Here is a 24,001-nt window from a genome sequence, read left to right on the forward strand (position 1 = left end):
ACGGTGCGCCGGCGATGCAGATGAATAACGGCAACAAAGCGATGTTCAACTTCCAGAAAACGAGCACGCCGTTCAAACTAGAGATGAAGAGTAATCTGATGAGTCCGACGTCTTCCGACGAGTCACCCGTGAACGAGGACGAATCGCTGATGAAAGACGGCGGCAAACCGAAGAAAGCTCCGTATAAAAGACCGCGCGGTATTTACCCGTGCGATTATTGCGGTCGGGTTTTCCCGTATAAAGCCGCGCTCGTTCGTCACGTTCGAGTTCACACCGGCGAACGACCGTTTAAATGCCACGAGTGCGGCCACGGTTTCATACAATCGTCCGACTTGAAGCGCCACCTGTCGAAACACGCCGATAAAAATCTGAAGTGCATGTTCTGCCCGTTGCTGTGCACGACTCGCGAAGATTTAGAAACGCACGCTAAACTCGAGCACGGGTTTACGTTGAGTCCGGTGGATTTGAACGCGGAGAAAATGAGTCCGGGAAATATCAGCGCGGAGATCGAACGCAAGTTCAAAATGAACGGCGCCGAGCAATCGACCGTCGGAACCGCTGAAGTGAAATGTGGGCGAAAAAGTCGCAAAGGTATCCCGAAAAGACACGTAGCCGAGGAGATCGAAGATGTTACAACTTGTGCAGAATTAGACGAAGATATCGACAATAACGAAGACGATAGTTTCGCGATTGATTTTTCCGAAAAAGAATCGCATGCCGGTTACGACGAACCGGACGGTCTCGTGATGGTCGAACCACCGAAGTTGGTCAGACAGTCGCCGCTGTGTTTCGATGCTTTGCCTCCGTTGGAAAAAATGGACATCGACGAAAATCACAATTCGCCTCATAAAGTTCCGCTTCAGATGCCCGTACTTCAGCGAATGGTTCTGCCGCAACTTTCGCTGCAAGAATGCGATGCGACGACGAAAAATGAAAAAAATAACATGTCTCTACTGAGTAAGCTGCCGTTCGCGACGAGCGATCTGGAGAATAAGTCGCCCGGTCGGCCGGCGGCGGCTTCGACGACCGCGGGACAAGACGTTCCTAAACCGAACTCGGAAGGCTTATACCAGTGTACGTATTGCGATAAGACGTTCAGGTGGCCATGTTTGCTGACGCGCCACGTGCGAAAACACACCGGCGAGAAACCGTTCCCGTGCACGATCTGCAGCAAAACGTTCCTGCAGTCGTCCGACCTGAAGCGTCACATGTACACGCACAGCGGCAACAAACCGTTCAAGTGCAACGTCTGCAACATGGAGTTCGTGCAGCGCGCGAAACTGTTGTCGCATCTGAAAAAACACGGCCAGACGGACGAGAACTCGCAGATGATCGCGAATCTAATGAACACGACACTGAACGGTCGGCTGCAGTGCAAGTTCTGCAAGAAGAAATTCCGCAACGAGATGACGCTCTCCGAACACATGGCCGATCATAAGCTCTACAAGTGTCAGCACTGCAACATGACGTATTTGAGTCTGCATGATTTGCAACAGCACGAGAATTCGAGTCACGCGAATAGCAAGGCGTTACTCGTCGAAACGCCGCCGATACTGGACGTGTTGCGATCGCGGTACCCGCAGTCGACGACGAATACGGCCGTGTTTCCGGGACCGATGGTGCCGTCTGTAGATGAAAACAGCGATGTTTCGTATTTGTGCAGTAACTGCGATAGATTCTTCGACGATAAAGTCGCGTATGACATTCACGTGATGAAATGCGAAGCCTGAGAGATTCTCGATTAGTTACGAAGTTGACCGCCCTTTAGTACTCGCGGTGGCTAATTTATTCAATTTTCTCATCTAGGTTTCTCAAAGTATTAAAAAGATGATCTAGGTTGCGAAAATGACAATTCCCATTTAATAGTTAAAATTCATACTCGACGTACTACTACTGACTAACACTCAACGCCTGTGCCCTCGAAACTATGCATATGGTTCATGAGATTCCTTATCAGTTGAGGTTCTTTTCTAGATTTGATTTCATAAGATTCCGAGAAAATCAAATACCCGTAAAGGATATAACCGGGGCTTTTACGAGTTGTGGAAAGTCTTGGAAAGTTTTGGAAAATGGGAATTTTTTCCAGGCCCTTTCAGATAAGCTAATGAGTGAAATAATAATGAAAATATAGTTTTTTGCTTTATGGCCATGGAAAATCAGAGAATGGTCTCAAAATCAAATTTTCCATCAATATTGTCCTATATTGTATAACATAGGGGTTTGGAAAATTTATAATTCCGTAATAGAAAAGTCATGTCAGTGTGTGTCTCGGTTACATCAAAATTATTTGAGATTTGAGTCATTTTTTTCTTTGTTTTGAAATTCGATCCGAAATCCGGGATAATCAGCTTTTAAAACACGGAACATTTGATTAACACCTGGAAATTTATATCGGTAGTATATATTTGTTCTTGTGGGAACGGCAGCGGTTAGAAGTGCGCAACACGTGGTCGGCGATGAATTCGGTTTTCCATACTGCGCACAAAAGACCTGATAGAATCACGCTAGCAATGCGTGGTTGTGGTACAGGTATATTGCAGTGTGGCCCGGTGGTGACAATATGAGTAATGCGGCGTCCTAAAATATTCCGCTTGTGTCTCAAATCTGAAAGACACCCGCAGATAATAAAAGCCCTTTCCTGCGTGGCAATTGTTCGATATAGGTCAGCTTTTCATGCGCGTAGCTGCATCTTTGAATAGCTGCCATTTTGGGGGATGACTTACTGATGCAGCGCGCCATTGTTAGCAACAGGCAACTAAAGTAATATAAAGTGCACGCACATATACGCGCACACAAGTTTCCACAACATAAAAGAGTTCGAGAACAATTCGATATCATTCAAACTGGGTTATTTGGAATTAGATTTTTGCCCTATCACAGTGCCTTAGGTGTGTAAACATCCTTCACAAGTTTCAATAACAACCCACTCAGATCCACTGATAGCTGACATCACCCAATATTTGATGATCAAACGTTGATAATAGATTCGCTAGTTGCTCGGTTGAGTTTTTGAGTAGGAAGATGTCGACTATAGTCTATAATGAGGGCTTGCTAATTTTAGCATAACTTCTCAGTGTAAAGTTCACTGCATCGTCTCCCAAACAAAAGACGCCGAAATACTAATGATTCTATAGACATCTGTACAATAGAGGGCCCTGTCGTTATATCCCATTGAAAACGCCCAGAACAATGACGCATCCAACTCATTTACCAGGAAGTTATTTCATCATCTTTTATCTTCCTATTCTATGGAACTCTGCAATTTTCTCCCTGTTTGAACCTAGCAGCTAGGTTATTTCGATTCCGGCTTTGTTGAACAAAGACATCGATCTATTCCAAGTACACGAATTTTCAAACTTTCTCCGACCTATAGTTATTTCCATGAGATCATTCTCAACTTCGAATCTAGTAGTTCTTCTTCAGCTTTCAGAATCTCGGAAATTTTCCTTTTTAAACTTGACTGAAAAAATACGTAGCATTTACCGATTATGATAACCAATGGACAGATGTTAAGGTGCTTAATTTGAGCATATACTCAAGGTTATCCAAATTCTCAAGTGAGATTAAAGGGAATTATTTAGATTGTTTGAGATAAGGCTGGATTTATGGCTTAGATTCAGATTTAAGAACTGATAACGTTAATCCATTTCCATGGTTAATCCTACTCACGGGATCATGGTTGAACAACTATTTATATGAACTGCCAAACTGTATTTACAATTTTGAGACTTTTTTTCGAACAATGTATTTTATATTCGAAACATTCCATGCCGAACTTTTTTACTTATTGTTATAATGGTGATTTACATTACTGATTTGTTGATGATTTATTATAATTAATTAATGCCAATTAGTTAATGAATCCCGCAAGAGTGTACCAGTACACCCTGTGCTAGAATTCTAATTAATTACCTGGCCTTGATTACCTCTTACCGAGGTAAAATAAAGGTCAAGGTTTATTATCGTATGGATAAAATCTTGTAACATACTTTAAAAAACATTCCAATGAAGCGATTTTTTTTTTTCGTGTAAATTTTAGTCAAATTTTTCCAAGCGTTACGGACTGAATAGTTTCGTATTGCATTTATTTGTAAATAAATTCGAACACGATTTAGTGTTGAAAAGCATTTGTGTAAGTATAAATCTGTATAAATTCGTATTCGTACTTTTACTTTACATCAAAACCCGTGCATTTAGAAAAGCATTCATTTGTGATTTTTGTGTATGACTAGCAGTTAATGGCTTCAAACATATCAGCATTTCTTCGATGATAGATCGACTCGTTATTCTTTTTTTTATACACATTATATACTTATATTCTCATTACATTCCAAACTGCGAAAACGGTCATTTATTGAGTATCGAACGATGACATTTTTCGTTTTTATGTCTCGTAAATCGAGCTTAAGAAATATATAATCAAATGTATAAGTTGATTTTTCACGTAGGGAGCATTTTTCCATGTTTTCGCATTTGTTAATTTGTTGTTCATTTAGATGAAAAATGACGATTTCAAAAAAAAGAAAATCGCCTTACGTACCAGAGTATTGCATTTAAAAAAAAAACGCATTTATTTTGCATCAGAAAAATTGACGATACTCAAAATAAACGCCGTTTGGACTGTTAATCTTTGTATTGTATCCATTTCTTTGATATATATTGTTTAGTAGTATAAGTTACCTACCAGAAAGACTGCATTTCATAACATAGAATTTTCTCCGTTTCTGCTGATGGAAACTTGTTGAATTTTCTATGTTTGTACATAGGAACCATTATACCCACCTATAGTTGATCTAGATTTCAATGTAATCACGTATAAATATATCTATTTTTTATATCTTTAAACCTTTATGATAGAATATGATTGAACGAAGAATGTTGATGAATATAAAATTAATGAACAGATTAGTGTGTATCAAATTTTGATCTCTATTCTTGAACAATTTGAATAAGGGGCTGTCCATAAAAGACGTACAAACAAAATTGCAAAATTAGCAAAGTTCAAAACCACTCCTCCCCCTCGACCTTGGACGTCTTTTTGGACAGCCCCTAACATATCCTTCAAATTGGTTGTTCAAGAAAAAAATGTATATAACAATTTGTCTTCCGCTCGAAAAGTATATTTTACATTGTATGAAAAATGTATTTGTTCACGTTCATGAATGCTTGAAAGTTATATTAGATAATGTGTACACGATATTGTTATAGGAACTGTGATGTTAACAATTCAATCAAAGCGAATATTTTGTGAAACGGCGAAAAAAAAATTGTGTAAAGAATTGTGTAAAAATTCTTATGCATATCATGTGTTATTTTTTACGATATGATATTGTAAATTTTGTAGAAAGAAAATGGTCGGTATTTCGTTGTAGTTGTTTTTGCTTCGCGCTTTAAACCAACGTGATCATTTCATGATTGACATCAGTAGAAAAAGCAATGGAAATTTTTTAATGAAAATTTATATATATATATTAAATGGTTTCGGGAATATTATACATTTATTCTGAAATTGAAAATAAAACAAAATATTTTGTTAAAACGTAATTTTATGAAGACTTATTTAAATGATTTTTACCGGCGGATTTTTCTCTGTATCGTTGGAATCATTCATTTTCATTGACAATTGAGGATATGGACGAGGACCAGTTCCACAGTAGTAAGTTTCAGATCCAACTTAATAAACAAGAGTTAGTAACATTTCGTTGTGATTTTCAATCGTTTAGTTGAAATCAAATCAGTCATTCTTTAAAAATGGTTTTCAGTGGAAAACAAAATTCGGATTTTATAATAAATTCTAACATTTTGATATTTTAACTTTTCGGCTTTCTCATTGTGGGGACTTTGATTTGTTATTCATTCGCGACACGTTGGGAAGTTCCACCTTATCTGTCAAATCTAACTTCCAACTGTGGAATGGAACTGGCTCCAGACATTTTACCCGTACAGATAGTGTCATAGAGTCTTCCCGATGAACATAGGGCTCATAGAACGAGGATCCACTCCTAGAATGAAGAGAGGCTTCCAGATTTTGATGAAAGCCTGGTTTTCTGCAGATGAACAATTGAGGACCAAGCCTTTTCTATTGTTAACTCAATGGAAGTATTCAGGCGGTTTGCTGTCTACGATGAAGTAGGACACAAACTGTTGATTCAGCATTACCCATTGTTTCCTGAATCTCAGTTTCCCATTGGGAGTTTCAAATGAAATTCTTATATGACAGGGTTTCATCAAGTGGTTGCTGATATATGACCGCATCTGTATTTGCTGTTCAAACAAATATATAAAAAGCAATTTAAGCATACCAGCGAGCTGCACCTATCTACATTTTTCTGAAATTATAATGTATGTTTGTTTGATTTGAAGAAAGTGAGTTTAACCATGGACTTTAAAACGATTCCTTATAAAGTCCATATGGTTTAACTACCATTGTCATATACTTAAAGGTCCTATGTGATTTTTGCTGTAAAGAATAATCATGTTCAAAAGAAAGAAATACTTTTAATACAATTGTTTACAGTGGTATAACTTGTTTTTCACAAAACGCCAGGTTTTATTACTCGGTTCTCAAATTTGAATGAATCAACCGAAATGACATAAACCTGTAAGGCAAAGTGACAATATAGTTTTAGTTAGTTGTAGCACCATATGGTCCAGGTGCCTTTGTTTGCTGGCAGGAGAAATGAGTCACTGTCCCAAATTCGAAACTCCATCACAATAGATGGAACTTCTTTCAACATACACAGTAGTAGTAATCACATCTCTATTTAACATAACAATAGCTACAGGTGATAAAAGTACAGCAGCGTCTGAGCTGAACGGGTCATGGTGAATAGTGTCACTTATTGACACTAGATGACACCACGATCTAACCAGTCGGGACATCGGCGACAAACCCAAATAATGGTCCGAAAATCAGGCCTGTACCCTATCATTCTATTTGAACCTTTTGAATACACTTAACCTTACCAGAAGTGCGTTACAAAGGAATGTCGTTATAACGCGTTCAAAAAATCTGTTTGTTATAACCGAGTCCATGTTATAAATATAGTTCATAATATCCAGTATGAGATTAATTGAATTGTCTTCTTGGGTCGAAATTCTATATTTAGTCGTATTTGACAAATCGATGTATCTGAGTCATTACAATGAGGTTCCACTGTACCATTATCAAAGGTACCGGTAGATATCTAGGGCCAATTACAATAAGGGTATATGAATTACGGGTACTCCTTTTACCAGCAGTAGTAGGGAGAAACAATCAAAGACTGTTTGAAAAAAGAACACACTACATATGCTTCGAATATTATCTGAAAAAACTTTATTTCATAAAGCAGAATGTAAGTGAATAAATACAAAGTACATATCTATTACATATTCTAAGTGCAGTCAACCTTGGATAAATCGTCACTCTAGGGACTGTGATAAAAGTAACGACTAACACTCGGCAAATTGAAGGAAATACAGCTTGGGACTCAAAAATAGCGATGTTTGACTTATCTGATGAAGACTTAACCAAGTTTGACTGTATAGGATCATTGATAATTGATTAACAGGTAAGGTTAGTGTTTTCATGATATTTTCAAGATAATCTCTTTAGAATGATAAAACATGAATAACAATTTCGTTATAATAGCACATAATCACGAGAGCACTAGACTAAAAAAATTGATATATTGTTTCTCAAATCTGCCGAGCTTAAATTTGACCCTGCGAGCCGCCTACCGTGTACATTACATTTTTAAATCATGATCAAGCTGGTGGTGAGGAGAAACGAAGTATCACTTTATTTTAGCATTAGATATAAATTTCATTTAAATGATTCAATGAATAAATTATTGGAGACATCATTCCCTTCTATCTAGTAATTTAGCAGCTCCTGAATCCAGAAACCAATGAACATCTCCGTCAGTCGGTCTGACACGACCCGCAGGAAGTGGAAACAGATCGTTTCCTTCTAGAACTCTCTAGAAAAAGAGAAAAAAGACGAGACATTCTTTTATCGAACAGCATCGAGATCAGCAACATCAGACTAGTACAAACCATCTCAGATTAGTATATTTTACCTTTAAATTTTGCGCTTTACTTTCTCCGCAAGCTACAAATATCACACAACGAGCATTATTCAGTAAAGGATAAGTCATCGTTACCCGACCTGGAGGAGGTTTCGGAGAATCACTAATCGCAGCAATCGGTTTGGTCTTTTCCTGAAATCATTACAATAACAAATAGCGATGAAGTACCGGTACATTATATTACAACTGGGTTTGAATCTGATCGAAATAATCACCTCCAACAATGGATGCCCGGGGAAAAGTGAGCAGGTATGCCCGTCAGGACCCATACCAAGAACGAGCACATCAAATTGGGGTAAACCTTCTCCTGGGAATGTTTGTCGTAACTTTTTCTCATAATCTACAGCGGCTTCTTCAACTAAAATATTCGAAAACGTAGCGTAAAAAATCAGGAGTCTACAGTCGTGAGTTAAGAGTTAACTGTGGGTTAAATTTAGTTCTTTTTCAAAATGAGTTAACTCTGAGTCAAAAGTGAACTTGCAACCGTGGAACCAAGTCCAGGGAACAGTCTTAAAGACTGGAGTTAATTAATGAATTAATTTTAACCCGGGGGCTAATTCATTTTCAAGTCCGTTACCAGTCTTTAGATACCAGTCTATAAAACCAGCCTCAGGTACTATATATGTTCTTATCTCGGCAGATTTGAAAACGACAAGGTGTCATAGACTACCTGACACTGATGGATCAATTTTAAAAACGTGCTCGTCGGAAAGAGGAGCTTTAGACATCAAGTTTTCCTTGTAGTATTTGTAGGTACATTCCGAATCAGTGAAAGGAACATGGCGCTCATCACAAAAGTAAACTCTCCACTCATCATAGTTAAGTTGCGTTCCAAGTTCTGGAAGACCTTGACTCAGATATTTAGCGACACTGCCACCTAAAATGGTACAGATTTCATTGAGAACATCAAATCATGGGTATCGGTATGTTCTTATTGTTGTATATGACTGTGGTCCAAACAGAGTATATCCGACACATACCTATGAATAGGATTTAGGATAAGGGTTAGGATTTGGTTAGGTACTATATGAAGTTACAACATTTAGCACGATTACAATAGGCCTTGGGTGGTCTAGTGGGAGACGCTGCGCTAACAATATGTGCTGGTCTATTTTACCATTCCTCAGAACACGCGAGCCCTAGGGCCAATGAGCGATGTGAATTAGACAATCACAGGCCAAAACAGGCTAATATCTACATGACATGCGAAATAAAACCGGATCTGGCAAAAAAATCATATCCAATTCTCCCCTCTCAGAGATTGATCTTTTGAATGAAATAAAGCTATTCATTTACCTGAGACCCCGATGGAGAATTTACGTTTTTCGCTTACTGCATCATTTTGTTTACTTAAAATAAGCTCTGTGAGCGATTTAATCAATTTAGATTCGTCGTCGATAATATGAAGTATGGGCGCCGCCATTTTGCGATCATGTGATCCCTGCCTAACCTTGAGCGGCTCCACAATTCTCGACTGTATCGCGCGCAAGATGTCGTCCGTAAACCAGCGCAATCGGACAAAACGGGAGCAAAAACCTCGCATACCAGCTGGTAAAGCCCCGAATGAAGTGAGTTCACAGTTTGCAGTCATTTTTTTAAAATGGAAAATCTAAAAGCTTTAGTGTCAAGTCCAAGACCCGCATTTTCAGACAGGACAGAGAGAAAGAGGGTGCCAACCTATTTTGTTGGTCGTACTAAGTATCGCCGTACACACCAACAAGCATTAAAAGAGAGTTTAGTTTGTTTTTGCAATATCATCGTTCGGATCTTTGGTCATCCACATATGCTCCTTCAGCAGGGATTCGAACCTGCTGATGGCATCGCTAGACTCACTCATCATCAGCAGCCTCATTACAAAACCCTTTGGCAACGGCCTCAGCCCAAGGGTGTTGGAAGCAATTTCAGATTACTGCAGCCAATTGCCGATTTTTGACAGGTTCTAATTATTGACGCGGCAAATTTACTTCAATTTCGTACACCAACATGGTACAGTCAGAAAAAGAAACATTCAGAAAATTATGGACATGCCTTTCATCGACATCATTGCAATTGATACACTTCCAGTGCCCATTTGTGGCTTAAAATGGGGTCCCAAAATTAACTTTTTTTTCATATTACATGTAATTTGTAATAAAGTCCCTGGCTTCATTTAGCCTTATTCAGCATAGGCCTAAACTCAATTCATTATACAGGCATACATCAAATAGCCAAATGTTACTAGGTTTTATCTGGTTATTACAGCTTATTACACTTTAATTACAGCGAATTACATTGAATTACAGATTTATGCCAAATATTACATATTTTTATATGGTTATTACAGCTTATTACACTTTAATTACAGCGAATTACATTGAATTACAAATTTATGCCAAATATTACTAGGTAGTTTACATCAAGATCTTTATGTATTTTTGATATCATGTATATAGGGCTATATCATGAATTGAGTTTAGGCCTATGCATTGCGTATATCTGAGGCTAAATGAAGCCAGGGACTTTATTACAAATTACATGTAATATGGAAAAAAAGTTAATTTTGGGACCCCATTTTGAGCCTTATATACCAGTGCCTGACTAGCCAGTGTGCCATCTCGCTTGCCAGATTGACATAAAATATAATCAATCTCTTTTAGGGCTGTGAAATGGATACTGAAAATGGTGGTGGTGGTGGTGGATGTGTAGATGATGATTATGATAGAGAATTGTACTGGTGTATACAGGAGTTAGAGCTCAGTCAGAAAAACATGAAACAAGGTCTAAAACACGGTACGTTAACGTCGAGTGATCAGTTTATGATATCAGCGTTTCGGGAGTTAAAAATATCTCGTATAATTTCCAACTAAGCTGAAGAAACGATGAAGTTGTTGAAAGTACTTCGCAATCCGAAATCGTCACTGGTTAAAAAGCGACAGATCATGAGATCGGCTTTCGGAGATTATCGTAAAAAGATGAAAGACCAAGAGAAACAATTTCAAAAGGGTAGGTGAAAAAATTGTTGAAACTTTTATTTGATTGCTTTTCCCTGACTATTCCCTGACATGAACATAGATTTCCCTGACTTGATCTGCGAAGAATGCAATCAATCATTACAGTCAAATATGTAAGTCACCAATGGAAAGTGTATGATTTTACATTATCAACAAATTTCCCCTGACTTTTCCCTGATTTTTTAGCTTTTTAATGATTATTCCCTGATTTTTTTTAACAAAATTCCTTGGCTATTCCTTTACTTTTTTAAAAGAAAAGAAAATTCCCTGACTTCTCCGTGTGATTACCTCCCAGAATATGAACTAACCTGTGGCCGTCCTCTTTATATTCTGATCTGATCTCATTCGTTGTTCGTTCTTCTATTATTTAGACTTCAAAAAGATGACATTGGAAAAAGCGGGTGAAAAGAAAACGAAAGGATCGACGTTTTACAAACGCAGCAATCGAACGACCCAACTAGGAACGGGCGCGACGAGATCTGTCGCCGAAATCGACGCGAATTTGAAATTCAACGGATCATCGGGCCAAAATTTCGCGTTTAATTTCGAAATCTCTCCATCGACTGTCGACGGTTCGACATCGGTGACCTCGGCAACAGCCGATCTGCAGCGGATGGAAATATCGGGAAAAAGACTCGAATCGAATTCAAATCAGGGCGACTCTGCGGAAAATTTTGGTTTGAAATGCGCAGCAATCGACTCTAAACCCGCGGTGTCTAGTGAAGCGTCCGGTCTTCCACGAGATTTTCAAAACTCTGATATCGTTAAAACTGTGACTAGTGACAATTCATTCCATTGGACTCCGTCTGCTAACCCGTTTGCATTTAATTTCTCTGTATGATTTACTAGATTAAATGATGGGATTGTTACGAAAAATAACGATTTGAATAACGCGTTTATTGCTGTTTTCTACTCTGGAGAGTATCATGGATTTATTCACTGTATTATATCACAATACTGATACCGATAGCTACAACATCTCACAAACGCGACGCTTGCTATCGAAGCGTGGACACAAAATTCTAGTAAAATATGCAAAAAATAACTAATCGTACAAATAAATAATGATATGTATCAAAGGACGGTTTCTGAAGTTCCATAGTTGTAGGTAAGCATTACAGATGAAATACGGCTAGCGTCGGTCGCTTATCGGCAACTGTGGAACTGGCCTAGTTTAAACACATTGATAGACTTCACACGACAACCACAAAGATCCATATTTAAAACATTGCTTTTCGCGTTAGAGTTACGCCATCGGTTAATGATACGATGTGTACGCCCATGTTGAAACTACCGACTGCCATCCTGAAATGATTAGAATACATCAAAATTATATAATTTCACTTTTTTGAATTCGCTTAATTTTTGGGCGATTTGAAAAACTTACGTGAGATCTGAAATATGAGCTATACTCGTTAATGGTCCCGCTCCACTTATAGACAAACAACATAAACATTCTGAAATGCAGTTACTTATTCTATCAATGTCTAGGAAGCTTAGGTTTTGTTTAAGTAAGCAGTCAGTGGCTTAATTTCATGATCAGATCATTAAGCCATATCGCTTAAAATAAGTTTAACACAAATGATTATGTCACAGACTTTTAACTCCACCATTGATGATGAGAACCGAAAGAGAATTTGCCAACTTGGGCTGTAATCAACTTGTGCCATATTCAGATGAATCAACTAGCTTCTAATTTAGCGATCTCTCACCTTTGGTATTCTGGTCCCAAACTCTCAACGAACTATCGTTTGACGACGTAGCCAAAAGATGGCGACCTCGGTGACTAGGTAAAAAGGTACAAGATGCCGCACTCTCCAGATGTCCTTTGTATTCGCAGATCGGTTTAGTAGTTCTTAAATCCCATAGCTGTTAAAAACAAGATTATCGTATATTATGTGCAGTCCAAACTATAACATAATGGCAACGAAACTAAGGGGCCCATAGTAAGATTTACTATAATTCAGTTTTGAATGTCTTAGTTAGAAACAATTTGATCGAAATGATAATGTAATTGATATTGGATATAACTAATAATTTTTTCTGTCGCCTAAGGTTCGATTTTAAAGATTCTTTACTATTACGATTTTTGGAGCTAAATTTAGTACTTCTGAATAGGACTTGCCCTTTCGAATTCCAATTGTTTTAGCCAATATTCTCTGAATTTGGATAGATTGCCACATATTTTGTATATGGCCCCTAGAAGTATACTTACATCATTCAGGGGGTAAAACACAGTCCACAATTATACCACCGAAGTGGAGTCGGAGGATATGAAGCCCACTATAGGAAAGGGTATGTACTATTCGGATATACTAAGTTAAGTTCCAAGAAATTGTAATATTTCCTTCTCAAGTACAATGTACCGTTAAAAATTGTACTATTTCCTTCAAGCACTGTACCCTTTCCTATGGTTCCACCTAGAAAACTAGTTAAAAAGCTAAGCAGAGAATATTGGCAAGAGCCATCGGGAAGGGTAGAGTACTTGAGGGAAATACCGGTACTTACCGTCGCTTCGCAACCGTTTCCTCCAAAACCATTACTAGTAGTAATACACAGCGTATTATCATCGTTCAAATCGCAGCATGTTTGTATGTACTGTTTGCGAGGGAATTCCTGCGCGACTCGCAACGTCCTCGGATCCCAGATTCTGACCACTTTATCCTCGCTCGTCTGCGCTATGATATCCGCATTTTTACCCCATTTCAAATGCGTTACCTATTAACGAATAGAAGTTGATTAACATCTTTGCTTGAGAGAATATTGGTTCGCCTAGCTCAGTCAGTTTTAGTAGTACATACCTGATATAGCACAGATCGACAGTTGTAAAACATTGATTTTTAATTTTACACTGTATTACAGGATAACCAATAAGTCTCCTTTAAGTGTGGGGTTGTCTCAGAGAAAAGCGACACTATTTTCTTCAATAAATCAAGTTTAACAAAATCATTCCATGCCTACCAACTGAAGTTATCGAAATTCATCAAAAATAATGGAATGCATGCATGGAAATAGGAAACAAATTGTCAAACATTTAAATCATGGAGTCGGTTTTCTCTATTGCACCCCGTTCAATGACAATTTTTGGTAATCCTTCAACACAGTAAAATGGATGTTAGATATGAGAAGTGAAAATTGATTTTGTTCAAACTTGAAGGATGAGGATTGTGAACACTTACTAGATTACGAGATATCGTGTTTTGTAATTTACACTGGCCAGTTTCAACGTCCCACAGTCGTAATGAGTTATCTCGTGAACCGGTACACAACGTTCCATTATCTGCGTACAAAATAAAACATAAACTACCCGTATTAATACGCGAATATCGCGGACGGGTTTCATAGTAATTAAAACTAAGGCTAAAGGAATTGATACCTCTTTTCTCATTTTTGCCGAGCTTAACAGTTGACCGGCTGCCTATATATCCTGTAAATTACCTTTAAAAAGATTTTTCAAAAAGTTTTCGAAAAATCATGACAGACCGGCAGTTATAGAAATGAAGTGATCACAAATTTCATTGTAGTTTACAAAATGACACGGAGAAACAAGGTATCATTCTTTTTTAGCCTAATGTAGACAGTGTTCGACTCAGATCTCACAAGACCAATAAATGTTCTCGGAGGTCTGCGAATTATGGGACAGTTCATCAGCATCATCGATATATCATGGATAGAAAGGGGCTGTCAGGGCTTCTATGAAAGCTCCCTCGAATTAAAATTGATTTTGATTCGTAAATTGATCAGTAAAGATTAAATCATTTAGTTTTGATTGGTTGGAGCAGGAATGGGACTTATCGCGATGAATTGGAATTATTCAAATAGCGGGCGATAATCCGAGCTGCCCGATTCCGAGATAAACGCAGCCAACTGTAAAATACAATACAAACCGTTATCGACGGCGAGACCGGTTACAACTAGTTCATGCCCGGCAAAGGTTCGTACGGATTCATGTTTACCCGGCTGCCAGAGTTTCACTAGTCGATCTCTGGAACAACTGAATACACCGTTCAAATGATCAGCATAAATAACCTTGAAAAATGGAGAAAGAAAATCATTTTCACGTCGAACAATATTCTTTTCACCTAATTAAACGAGCAACTGAGTGAATGAGTCAATTGTATTTTATTGCAGTGTTTGGATTTAGGTAAGGTATGGTAAGGGGATAAGGTTATTTAGTAAGAACAAGGGTTTTCTATCATTTAACCAACAAGATCCAGTTCCACAGACAGTTCTGTTAACTGTGGCAGTTCTGAGTTAAATTTGACTCGAGAATTTGAATAGAGTTTAAACATTGAAAATGTCCTGATTTTAACTCTGAGTTAACTTTAAAATCATAACTGTGGAAACGGGCGCCATGGGAACTATCATCAATAGGTACAAGGGTCTTTTTCAGTATTAGAAGAACTTCGACCAGGAAACTGTGACCTCTAGGTTTCAAACTACATGATTTGTGAGACCAGACCCAGTTGTGAGTAAAGATTTGACTCAGAGTTAACTTATTGAAAATGAACTGATTTCAACTCGGTTAACTATCACTCACAACCGTGGAACTGGATTCAGAGCGTCGAAGACAGCTTCAGTGTTTTCAATAAGAAATTAACAAGCCAGGTCCCTTTGAAAAACAGGAGGGTCCCATAATATGTCACAGTCCCGGAAATGAAAGCTGGTTTGAAAAAACAGGCGGGTCCTATACAAACGACAGACGGGTCTGGGACCTGGCTCTTATTGAAAACACTGAGCTTGGTCACTCCAGAACCATGGGTAAAGTAAGGTAAATCCAAGAAAACGCGTTCGAACATCGTTTTAGTACCTTCGTCACTTCTTTTTCATGCGCCAGCCATTTTTGTTCAACGGTTCCAGTTGTAAAATCGAAGATGACGACCGTCTGGTCTTTACTGCACGATAAACACCGACTACTATCTATACACGAGACACTCGTGACGGCATCCTGATGGACGCATGGATATTCTATGAAATCATTACGAGACTGTTGCGGTTTATGATTAGATTCGGCTCTACCGGAATCGACGTCTCGTTGAGGCGACCTGAAAAATTACACAAAATCGTAAGAACAAGACGAGAGCAAAACATTTATCTTAACTTTCTTTGAACCCGTATATAGATTATCCATACCTGGCACGTTTCTTTGAGAATAAACTAAAAATCTTCCCCATATCGCGAACATAATTCATTTAAGCTCAATTCAAATTCATTCAGCATCGCCAGCATTCTAAAATTAAATGATCGTAATGATCAATCAATCTTTCATTTCAAATTATGCATTATTTTTCTCACAATCACAATCTCACAAGTGTTTTGTACCAGTCAGTAAAATTGAATTGATTTGTAGACAACAATTTAACAATGCTCGATAACACTGATATTTAGTCTCTAGTCTCATGAAATGCAGTGACTGGCCACGCAGCACCACGTTGGCTATTTATTAGTAGAACTAAGTTTGTACTGTCTTATTAGACTGTCTGTCTTTTTATTTTTAAGTCTAAGCCCTGTTCCTGTTTTATGGTACCGGCCCCAGGGGCCACCAGGGGCTTAGATAAATGTTACGATAATGTTGTATAAATTGACAAAATACGTACCACACGAGGCCCATAAGCAGATAAGGGTGTCGAGATCAACAAAACGAAACAGAATTTGACAGTTCAATTCAATTCAAAATATTTGACACTTGCAAAAATGGCGAATGTCGGAATCGCCGGTGACGAGGAAACATCGCAGCCAGATTCGAACCCCATATTTGAAATCACTCCAAGTTAATAAAAATTGCAATGATATATTAGCAAAGTATATACTTCGTCTATTCTGCACTGATGGCATTATTTGAGTTGCTACATATATAAAAAATCAGATAAAACTATTCGCAGATTACGCCGGTTAGAGGGCGCCAGCTGACGGTAGCTCCACACGTGAAAATTGTGAAGGTTATTGCATGAGAATAAGATTATCGGCTTATAGAACCCTCGGATTTGTCGTGAAATGTCTTGGCTTTTCGGCGTAAATAAGGGACAAGATGTGCCCAATTTAGGACAGATACAATTGCCACCTCCCCCTGGTCCGCCTGGCGGTGGCGGAGACGATGGAAAAGGTGGTGGAGGAAAGGGTAACTCGAAAATGGACGCTTACAGATTTGACTCGGCAGCTCTGGAAAGAGCGGCTCAAGCTGCTAGAGATCTAGAAAAGTCCAGTAAGTCGTTCTCACCACTGGGAAAAATCATTTGTCAATTTAACCCTTGGTGCGATTCAAGAATAGGGGACTAGTGGTTAGGATTAGGGATAGGATTAGGGTTAGGGTTAGGTTTAGTTCCCTAATCGTCATTAATTACTATATACATTACTATCATTATATATCATCATTATCAATTACTAATATTATTACTTAATTGATTACTATCACTACATATATATTGCTATAGTCCCCTATTCTTGAATCTTACCTAACCCTTTCTTCAGTGCTGACTAATTAATTCCCAAAAAAGTGCCGGAGATAATTTGAAGTTTAATGAATGTTTAAAAAAAATTCCATCTCGGTCACAGAGTAGAGTGCGCTTTCAATTTAGTAGTGCATCTAGATATACACTATGGTGCGGTGTATCGTTAGCTACCTATGTAGCATTTCACTAAATTTGATACGTGCTGCCATCTTTTAATACAGATAACAACTAATTACTAATAATATCATACACCGCAATGCGGGGTACTAATCGTCTCACCAATTTATACATACACTGCACTGCAGTGTAGATGCACTGAATGGGTTGAATTAAGAACATTAGGCCACTTACTTTGTTGTTACTCATTTATGTCATTTAGAACATGCAAAAGAAGCTTTGGACTTGGCAAAAACTCAGGAAACAACCACTCAAATGGATTACCAGAAAAAAATCAAGGCAAATATGGATTTCAATGAATTTATGTCAATCAATAGCAAGAAATCATCATCATTTCAACTTTAAAGTGATTTGTACATTTTCAGGAATTCGAAGCTCAAGCTGAACAATTGAAATTGGAACAAACTCGAGTCGCTCAGGAAGAAAAACGTAAAACTCTAATTGAAGAAACTCGACAGCATCAATCACGAGCCGAATACCAGGATAAATTAGCTCGCCGACGTTACGATGATCAATTAGTTCAACAGGTAACAGCACAGAGAATTTGAAATTTTTTATAAGTTTTTCAACATAATTGAGACTGTGAACCCTGTTGTTAGTAAATTAGTTGATTAACACGCTAGTTTAACTTTCTAGGCTTGATTGAACACTTTCCGATGAATTCCTTTTTTTAGGCGCGAATGCAAGAAGAAAATCTACGAAAACAAGAAGAGTCCGTACAAAAACAAGAAGCCATGAGAAGATGTAAGTACCCTACAGGTTTCATAGCAGTCATTGAAAGTCATGGAATGACACTAGTCATGGAGACTATGAACCCTGACCCTACTTGAAAATATTTCAAATAAATGCGTCAGTCATCTTAGTTATACCCCTACTTACCTTAATCCAGATCAGTTTAATTTGTCTTATGATCTTATCCGGGCATTATAGTCCACCTATATATGAATTTAGGTAAAATGTTATATATATCTGGTTTCGCATAAATTGTATCAGTTTCATTGCCCCAATTGTCAGTTGTAGTTGGTCTATTGTGGTTGCATTCTAAGCCAAAATTGACCCAATTATATTTCGTAAATCGATGAGAATCTTGCATTTCATTCATTGACATCGTATGATTTCAGCTACTGTCGAACATGAAGCCGAATTAAAACATAAAAACGAGATGACCCGTTTAGAAGCGGAACTTCGCGGAAAGGCGAAAATAGAACGGGAGAACAAAGAAATTCGCTTGGAACAAATTCGTTTAAAGGCTCGCGAACGACGGGAAACGGTTTTGCAATCAATACAGTAAGTTAGACAACAGGACCCAGTTCCACGGTCATGAGTTAGAGTTAACTCTGAGTTAAAGTTAGTTCATTTAAATGAGTTAACCCAGAGTCAATTCTTAACTCAGAACTGTGGAACTGGACCCAGGACATTATTCAGTAATCACTGACAGTTGCCATTGGTTTCTACTTGTTTTCTCAGGCTCCCCACGACTCCTTGATTCCTTAAAACCTCCTTCCAAACTGAAAATGCTTTAAAATGTTCTTGCAAAAATGCTGATCTGGAGGAGCTTCTGGCTCGACTTCCACTAATATTTTTAGTACAATTTATGAGCTGAATTGGTCCTCGCCCTCAAGATATCAAAATACTCTAAAAAATAAGGATATTTTCTAGTTCATTTTCAATTAAACTACTATATTTATGTCAAATTGCCCTCATTTGTGGTGTTAAGTACTTCAAATATAAAAATACCAGGTAGTCTGGTCGGGTATCTCAATAACAATTCACATGAATTCATCGGTGATTTTTCAGAACTGCTGGATCAGTATTAGGAACCGGATTACAAGCGTTCATCTCCGACTGGGATAAAATCACAGCCGCGGTAAGCAAAATTTACGATTATACCTAAACCGCAGGGTTCTTTCGGGTTTAACGAAGGTTTTTGAAAAAGGGAATTTTTTTCCAGGCCCTTTCCAAGCCTGTATGAACCCTGAATCAGTTTCTTCAAATGCAAGTGAGCGAATTGCTGCATGGACCCATTCTTCAACAACGCTTCATCGCGTCATTCTACCAATTTTCGATCACCCAGACGATACATGGGTTCACGATTTCATCACATAAAACGGTTTTGATTGAAAGTGAAATGACAAATGGGCTAGAAACGCCAAATAATTAGGCATCGTTAGATGACCACTTTCATAAAGCGATCTTGCCGACTTGACAAAACACTTTTGAGGCTGTAGATTGTTACCTAAATGAATTGGCTAGATAATTCTTGTGTTTGATTTGTTCCGAGACCTTAATAAATCCATGAATTACTTTTTCAGGCTGCTGGATTGTCGTTGTTAGCCGTTGGTGTATATTCGGCTAAATTTGGTACCGGCGTAGCCGCGCGCTACATCGAAGCACGGTTAGGTAAACCATCTCTAGTCAGAGAAACATCGCGGTTGACGTTCTTCGAAGTATTGAAACATCCCATCAAGGTAAACAGACGCTTCTTCTCTTGGTAAAGTATGGGAATTACAAAAAGCTCATTGTAATACCCATACATGTAAAAATTCTAAATTCAACATGGTTGACAAAAATTCTTACAATACTTAGAAATGCGCGATGATGCAAGGTGACCACTGCCCTGGAAAATTCAGGGAATCAGAAAAATGTAGAAAAAGAAATCAGGGTAAACTCAGGGAATTTAACAATTTTTTACCATAAACCTGGAAAACTCAAAGAGTTGGATACTGCTATTGACCACGTGTTTCTTTATCAATACGTAATTCAATAAAAAATGAATGAATTTTTACATTTGATATCTAGAAATTTCTTGCACTCAGGGGATTTGTAAATGGGTAGAAAGTAGCCACCCTGTAATGTAAATTTTGTTATAATGCCCACCCTTACAACTTGTAAAAGACCCTATTCTGATAACCCTCTTTTCAGACTGGCAAAAGATTATGGAATCAACCCTCAGATGCATTGAAAGGAATAGTGTTGAAGGTAAGAAACGTTCGCAAAGCTCAAAATTACGGTTGAAATATTATCCTTCATGATATTTTGTTGATAATTGTTTCACCGTTTGTTATTCAACAGCCCGAGTTAGAAGCTCGCATGCGACAAGTGGCGATCGCGACGAGGCATACCAAGAAAAACAAAGGCTACTACAGAAACGTTTTGATGCACGGACCGCCGGGAACAGGAAAAACCATGTTTGCAAAGGTTTGTTCTGTTTGACTTTCTTCTCCTCTTCGGTTTCACCTCTTGTTGCTCTTTGATTTCACAAAATTTCGTGGAATCGATGAATTTACTCGATAAATGAATAAAGATAATCTTCCATAGTCGAAGCTCATTTTACGAGTTTCAGATTTCTCACTGTTGAAAATATATTAATCCTGATTCGGATAAAATAAAACCCATTTGATACACCGATTTACTCCTTCCCACAAAGATTCATATCAACGAGGTTCCACTATATTAAGCCGATCAAACCAGGGAATCTTACTAAGATTAGTTTTTAAAAGCCTTTCAAATTTCCTCATACTTAACTCATAATTGGAAATTCACATGTATTTACACTCCAGAAATTATCAAATAAGGCAGTCCTTATATCCACTGTCTATGCAGAGTATACATATCGTTTATGAAAGACAAGTTTAATTGACATTGAATAAGATTTAAATACTAAATTGATTGTAGAGTTTAGCGCAGCACTCTGGTATGGATTACGCGATCATGACGGGAGGTGATGTAGCACCGATGGGTCGCGATGGCGTCACCGCCATGCATAAAATGTTCGACTGGGCGAACAGCAGCAGACGCGGTTTATTACTGTTCGTCGACGAAGCGGACGCATTCCTACGGAAACGAAGCCAGGTGAGTTTCGTCACACGATTATTGTCCGCTATCGAAATTCCCGATATCCAAGGTGTCTGAATAAGCTAGACGCATCGTGCTTTGTGTTTTAGGAAAAGATAAGCGAAGACATGAGAGCGACATTAAACGCATTCTTATATAGAACGGGAGAACAGTCTAATAAGTAAGTATGATATATCTTAGTAAATGAGAGAAATACGACAATGATTCAGCCAAAGATGTAAACTATTTGATTTGAGCAACGTTTCACAGCTAAAGGCTCATTAGCCAGCATCAGTACGCCTGTTGATGGCTAATTGTCCAAGGTCAAAGGCATAAATGATATTCAGCACATTTTCTTATCAACTTCTTTTTCCAGATTTATGTTGGTGCTAGCCAGTAACCAGCCCGAACAGTTCGATTGGGCTATCAACGATCGTGTTGACGAAATCGTTGAATTCCTGGCACCAAACGAAGAGGAACGCAAGCGAATGGTTCTTCTATACTTTGAAAAATACGTATTAGAACCGGCTACTCTCGGAAAAGGGTAGGTACCATATTTAAGGTCCAAGGTTTTGAGTTTTGAATACACTGCCGATTAACACTGATACATTGATATTTGTAATTTCAGACGATTGAAGTTAGATAAGTTTGATTACTTAGCGAAATGTGCTGAAATTGCTTCGAAGATTGAAGGTCTATCGGGTCGAGAGATCTCTAAATTAGGTGTAGCCTGGCAGGTGAGTACCATTTGCATGTTCAGTGCTAGAGTGTTGGCTGATGATTTTCTGTTGTTTATACTGATGGTTTTCCAACATTAAAATAACACTTATTATACCAGTGAATTTGCCAAATGCATATTTTGAGAGGCGCAGTGGCCGAGTTGTTTAAGCCGCCGGTCACTGATCTCATCAAGCCAGGGTTCATGGGTTCTTCGAAGCCTGGTGGCGACAGTTTTCTGGTCGATGGTTCTTCTCTGGTCTCTCTCCAATTAGGTATAAGAAATATCGAACCTGCTAATAATGCCCTACGTGGTAAAGTTCAAAGTAGTGTAGTAGTTTGTATTAGACCAACTTCCATGACCATTGTTTTGAATAAGGAATTTAAGAAATTGATGACCAAGACTATAATTCTTGTTGCTCAGCACCTATGTGGTGCTCAGTGGGCTGTGGGAATTTTAAAAGAAAGTAGTGATGTAGTTTGTATTAGAACAACTTCCATGACCATTGTTTTGAATAAGGAATTTAAGAAATTGATGATCAAGACTATAATTCTTGTTCTAGACTTAAATCGAACTCATATTCCTAGCCCCTGAATCATGGAATGTATCATGTCACTGTTTAGCATTACATTAATTTAAGGGTTGATAATTAGTGTACAATCTCTCAAGAAATTTATCATTGATTTTCAGGCAACTGCATATGCGTCAGAGGATGGTATACTGACCGAGAAAATGATCGATGACCGAGTTCACGACGCCATCAAACAACACGAGAAAAAAGTATCGTGGCAAATAGAACAAATGGAAAAAATGGGCGGCGAAGACCAGACGTATATGACGCAGAAACAAATGGATGCGTTAAATCCTCAAATCAATATCGATAATAAATAATGAGTGTTTCGCTTAGGTGTAAATTTGTTTTTGGAAAGTTTTAACGAAATTTGAAAATAAGAAATAGCGCTAATTACGAACAGTGGTCGCCCCAATATCTGTAGATGTTGGCAGCAAGGAAACTCAGAAAACTGGAATGATAGTAGCGGGGAATGCTTCGTTCGTGCAGTAAAATGTATAAAATATGCAAATATTTAGCCCCGGTAGATGCCGTACAGAAAATTAGATTTCTGAATGCAATGCAGGCTCCACATTCCAATGTAAGCGCGTGGAAATGATTTGATATCCTCCTGTTTTAATTGATGATTGATAGAATTGTTGTTGAAAAGTTGTTACATGATATGTAATTATGTAGAAATCGTGTGTAAGTTCTAACACTGCCATGCAATAATAGATATTATTAGGTAATTTAAGAATATTTATCGTTTTGGTGTTTATTATTTCTTCTTTGGTTGATATGATTCTGATGCGGGGGAAGCTTCAGGGACCAGTCGATCAACATACGTAATGGTTGCACTTTCTGGTGTTGGGAAAAGCCTCGCCTCGTTTATTGCAGAAGTACTAGCCAATGATACTGGCTTCAAATCATTGTATTCTCTTTAACATAAGGTATTCATTCTAGACAACTGTGTGCACGCCTCCGCAGATACGTATTGCACTATCCAGCCAGGTCCCGCCCCACTATGTTCAAATTAAAATAATTTTAAAATCGAGAATTCCTATATTCAAAAAATCGAAAATATATAAAATACACGACGTTTCGATCTCGCCGTCCGGTGTACATAGTGGGTTTTTATCTTATTATCCGTTCACCACGTTTAAGTGTGGTTATTTTACTACTACTAAACTGAGAAAGTTTACAATTGAGAA

General features: G+C 38.1%; 4 protein-coding genes across 4 annotated transcripts; 2 read left to right on the forward strand and 2 right to left on the reverse strand.

Annotated features, from left to right (window-relative positions):
• Positions 1 to 7,313: 7,313 nt before the first annotated feature.
• On the reverse strand, positions 7,314 to 9,531 carry LOC141909315 (6-phosphogluconolactonase-like). The gene is made up of 5 exons (XM_074799723.1): positions 9,369 to 9,531; positions 8,743 to 8,949; positions 8,288 to 8,430; positions 8,064 to 8,204; positions 7,314 to 7,964 (listed from the first exon to the last, which is right to left on the reverse strand). Exons 1-5 carry the CDS (start codon positions 9,493 to 9,495, stop codon positions 7,845 to 7,847), a joined length of 738 nt encoding a protein of 245 aa, XP_074655824.1. The 5' UTR covers positions 9,496 to 9,531; the 3' UTR covers positions 7,314 to 7,844.
• Positions 9,532 to 9,536: 5 nt separating this feature from the next.
• Positions 9,537 to 12,023, forward strand: LOC141909314 (uncharacterized). The gene is made up of 4 exons (XM_074799722.1): positions 9,537 to 9,640; positions 10,709 to 10,841; positions 10,920 to 11,054; positions 11,434 to 12,023. The coding sequence occupies exons 1-4, from the start codon at positions 9,563 to 9,565 to the stop codon at positions 11,901 to 11,903; spliced, it is 816 nt and encodes a 271-aa protein (XP_074655823.1). The 5' UTR covers positions 9,537 to 9,562; the 3' UTR covers positions 11,904 to 12,023.
• A 206-nt stretch (positions 12,024 to 12,229) lies between these two features.
• LOC141909312 (WD repeat-containing protein 31-like) lies at positions 12,230 to 16,751 on the reverse strand. Its single transcript, XM_074799720.1, has 9 exons — positions 16,660 to 16,751; positions 16,196 to 16,292; positions 15,873 to 16,107; positions 14,950 to 15,091; positions 14,242 to 14,342; positions 13,571 to 13,780; positions 12,775 to 12,931; positions 12,450 to 12,519; positions 12,230 to 12,367 (listed from the first exon to the last, which is right to left on the reverse strand). Exons 2-9 carry the CDS (start codon positions 16,252 to 16,254, stop codon positions 12,283 to 12,285), a joined length of 1,059 nt encoding a protein of 352 aa, XP_074655821.1. The 5' UTR covers positions 16,255 to 16,292; positions 16,660 to 16,751; the 3' UTR covers positions 12,230 to 12,282.
• Positions 16,752 to 16,996: 245 nt separating this feature from the next.
• On the forward strand, positions 16,997 to 23,511 carry LOC141909311 (ATPase family AAA domain-containing protein 3-like). The gene is made up of 14 exons (XM_074799719.1): positions 16,997 to 17,264; positions 17,891 to 17,967; positions 18,054 to 18,215; positions 18,363 to 18,432; positions 18,810 to 18,975; positions 19,486 to 19,555; positions 20,001 to 20,156; positions 20,611 to 20,667; positions 20,761 to 20,886; positions 21,364 to 21,540; positions 21,633 to 21,703; positions 21,899 to 22,066; positions 22,151 to 22,259; positions 22,931 to 23,511. Exons 1-14 carry the CDS (start codon positions 17,057 to 17,059, stop codon positions 23,129 to 23,131), a joined length of 1,818 nt encoding a protein of 605 aa, XP_074655820.1. The 5' UTR covers positions 16,997 to 17,056; the 3' UTR covers positions 23,132 to 23,511.
• Positions 23,512 to 24,001: the final 490 nt, after the last annotated feature.

This window comes from Tubulanus polymorphus, chromosome 7 (genome assembly GCF_964204645.1).
Source record: "Tubulanus polymorphus chromosome 7, tnTubPoly1.2, whole genome shotgun sequence".
Taxonomy (NCBI): Eukaryota; Metazoa; Nemertea; class Palaeonemertea; order Tubulaniformes; family Tubulanidae; genus Tubulanus; species Tubulanus polymorphus.

Coding starts and splice junctions, on each gene's coding strand:
- LOC141909315 (XM_074799723.1), bottom strand. CDS start 9,495: ATGGCGGCGCCCATACTTCATATTATCGACGACGAATCTAAATTGATT. Junction 8,950..9,368: donor ATTCTCCATCGGGGTCTCAG/GTAAATGAATAG, acceptor GTACCATTTTAG/GTGGCAGTGTCGCTAAATAT. Junction 8,205..8,287: donor CCGGGCATCCATTGTTGGAG/GTGATTATTTCG, acceptor TAATGATTTCAG/GAAAAGACCAAACCGATTGC.
- LOC141909314 (XM_074799722.1), top strand. CDS start 9,563: ATGTCGTCCGTAAACCAGCGCAATCGGACAAAACGGGAGCAAAAACCT. Junction 9,641..10,708: donor CTGGTAAAGCCCCGAATGAA/GTGAGTTCACAG, acceptor AATCTCTTTTAG/GGCTGTGAAATGGATACTGA. Junction 11,055..11,433: donor AGAGAAACAATTTCAAAAGG/GTAGGTGAAAAA, acceptor TCTATTATTTAG/ACTTCAAAAAGATGACATTG.
- LOC141909312 (XM_074799720.1), bottom strand. CDS start 16,254: ATGAATTATGTTCGCGATATGGGGAAGATTTTTAGTTTATTCTCAAAG. Junction 15,092..15,872: donor ATGAAAAAGAAGTGACGAAG/GTACTAAAACGA, acceptor CCATTTTTCAAG/GTTATTTATGCTGATCATTT. Junction 13,781..14,241: donor ACACGATATCTCGTAATCTA/GTAAGTGTTCAC, acceptor ATTCGTTAATAG/GTAACGCATTTGAAATGGGG.
- LOC141909311 (XM_074799719.1), top strand. CDS start 17,057: ATGTCTTGGCTTTTCGGCGTAAATAAGGGACAAGATGTGCCCAATTTA. Junction 18,976..19,485: donor ACGGTTTTGCAATCAATACA/GTAAGTTAGACA, acceptor GTGATTTTTCAG/AACTGCTGGATCAGTATTAG. Junction 21,704..21,898: donor ACGGGAGAACAGTCTAATAA/GTAAGTATGATA, acceptor TTCTTTTTCCAG/ATTTATGTTGGTGCTAGCCA.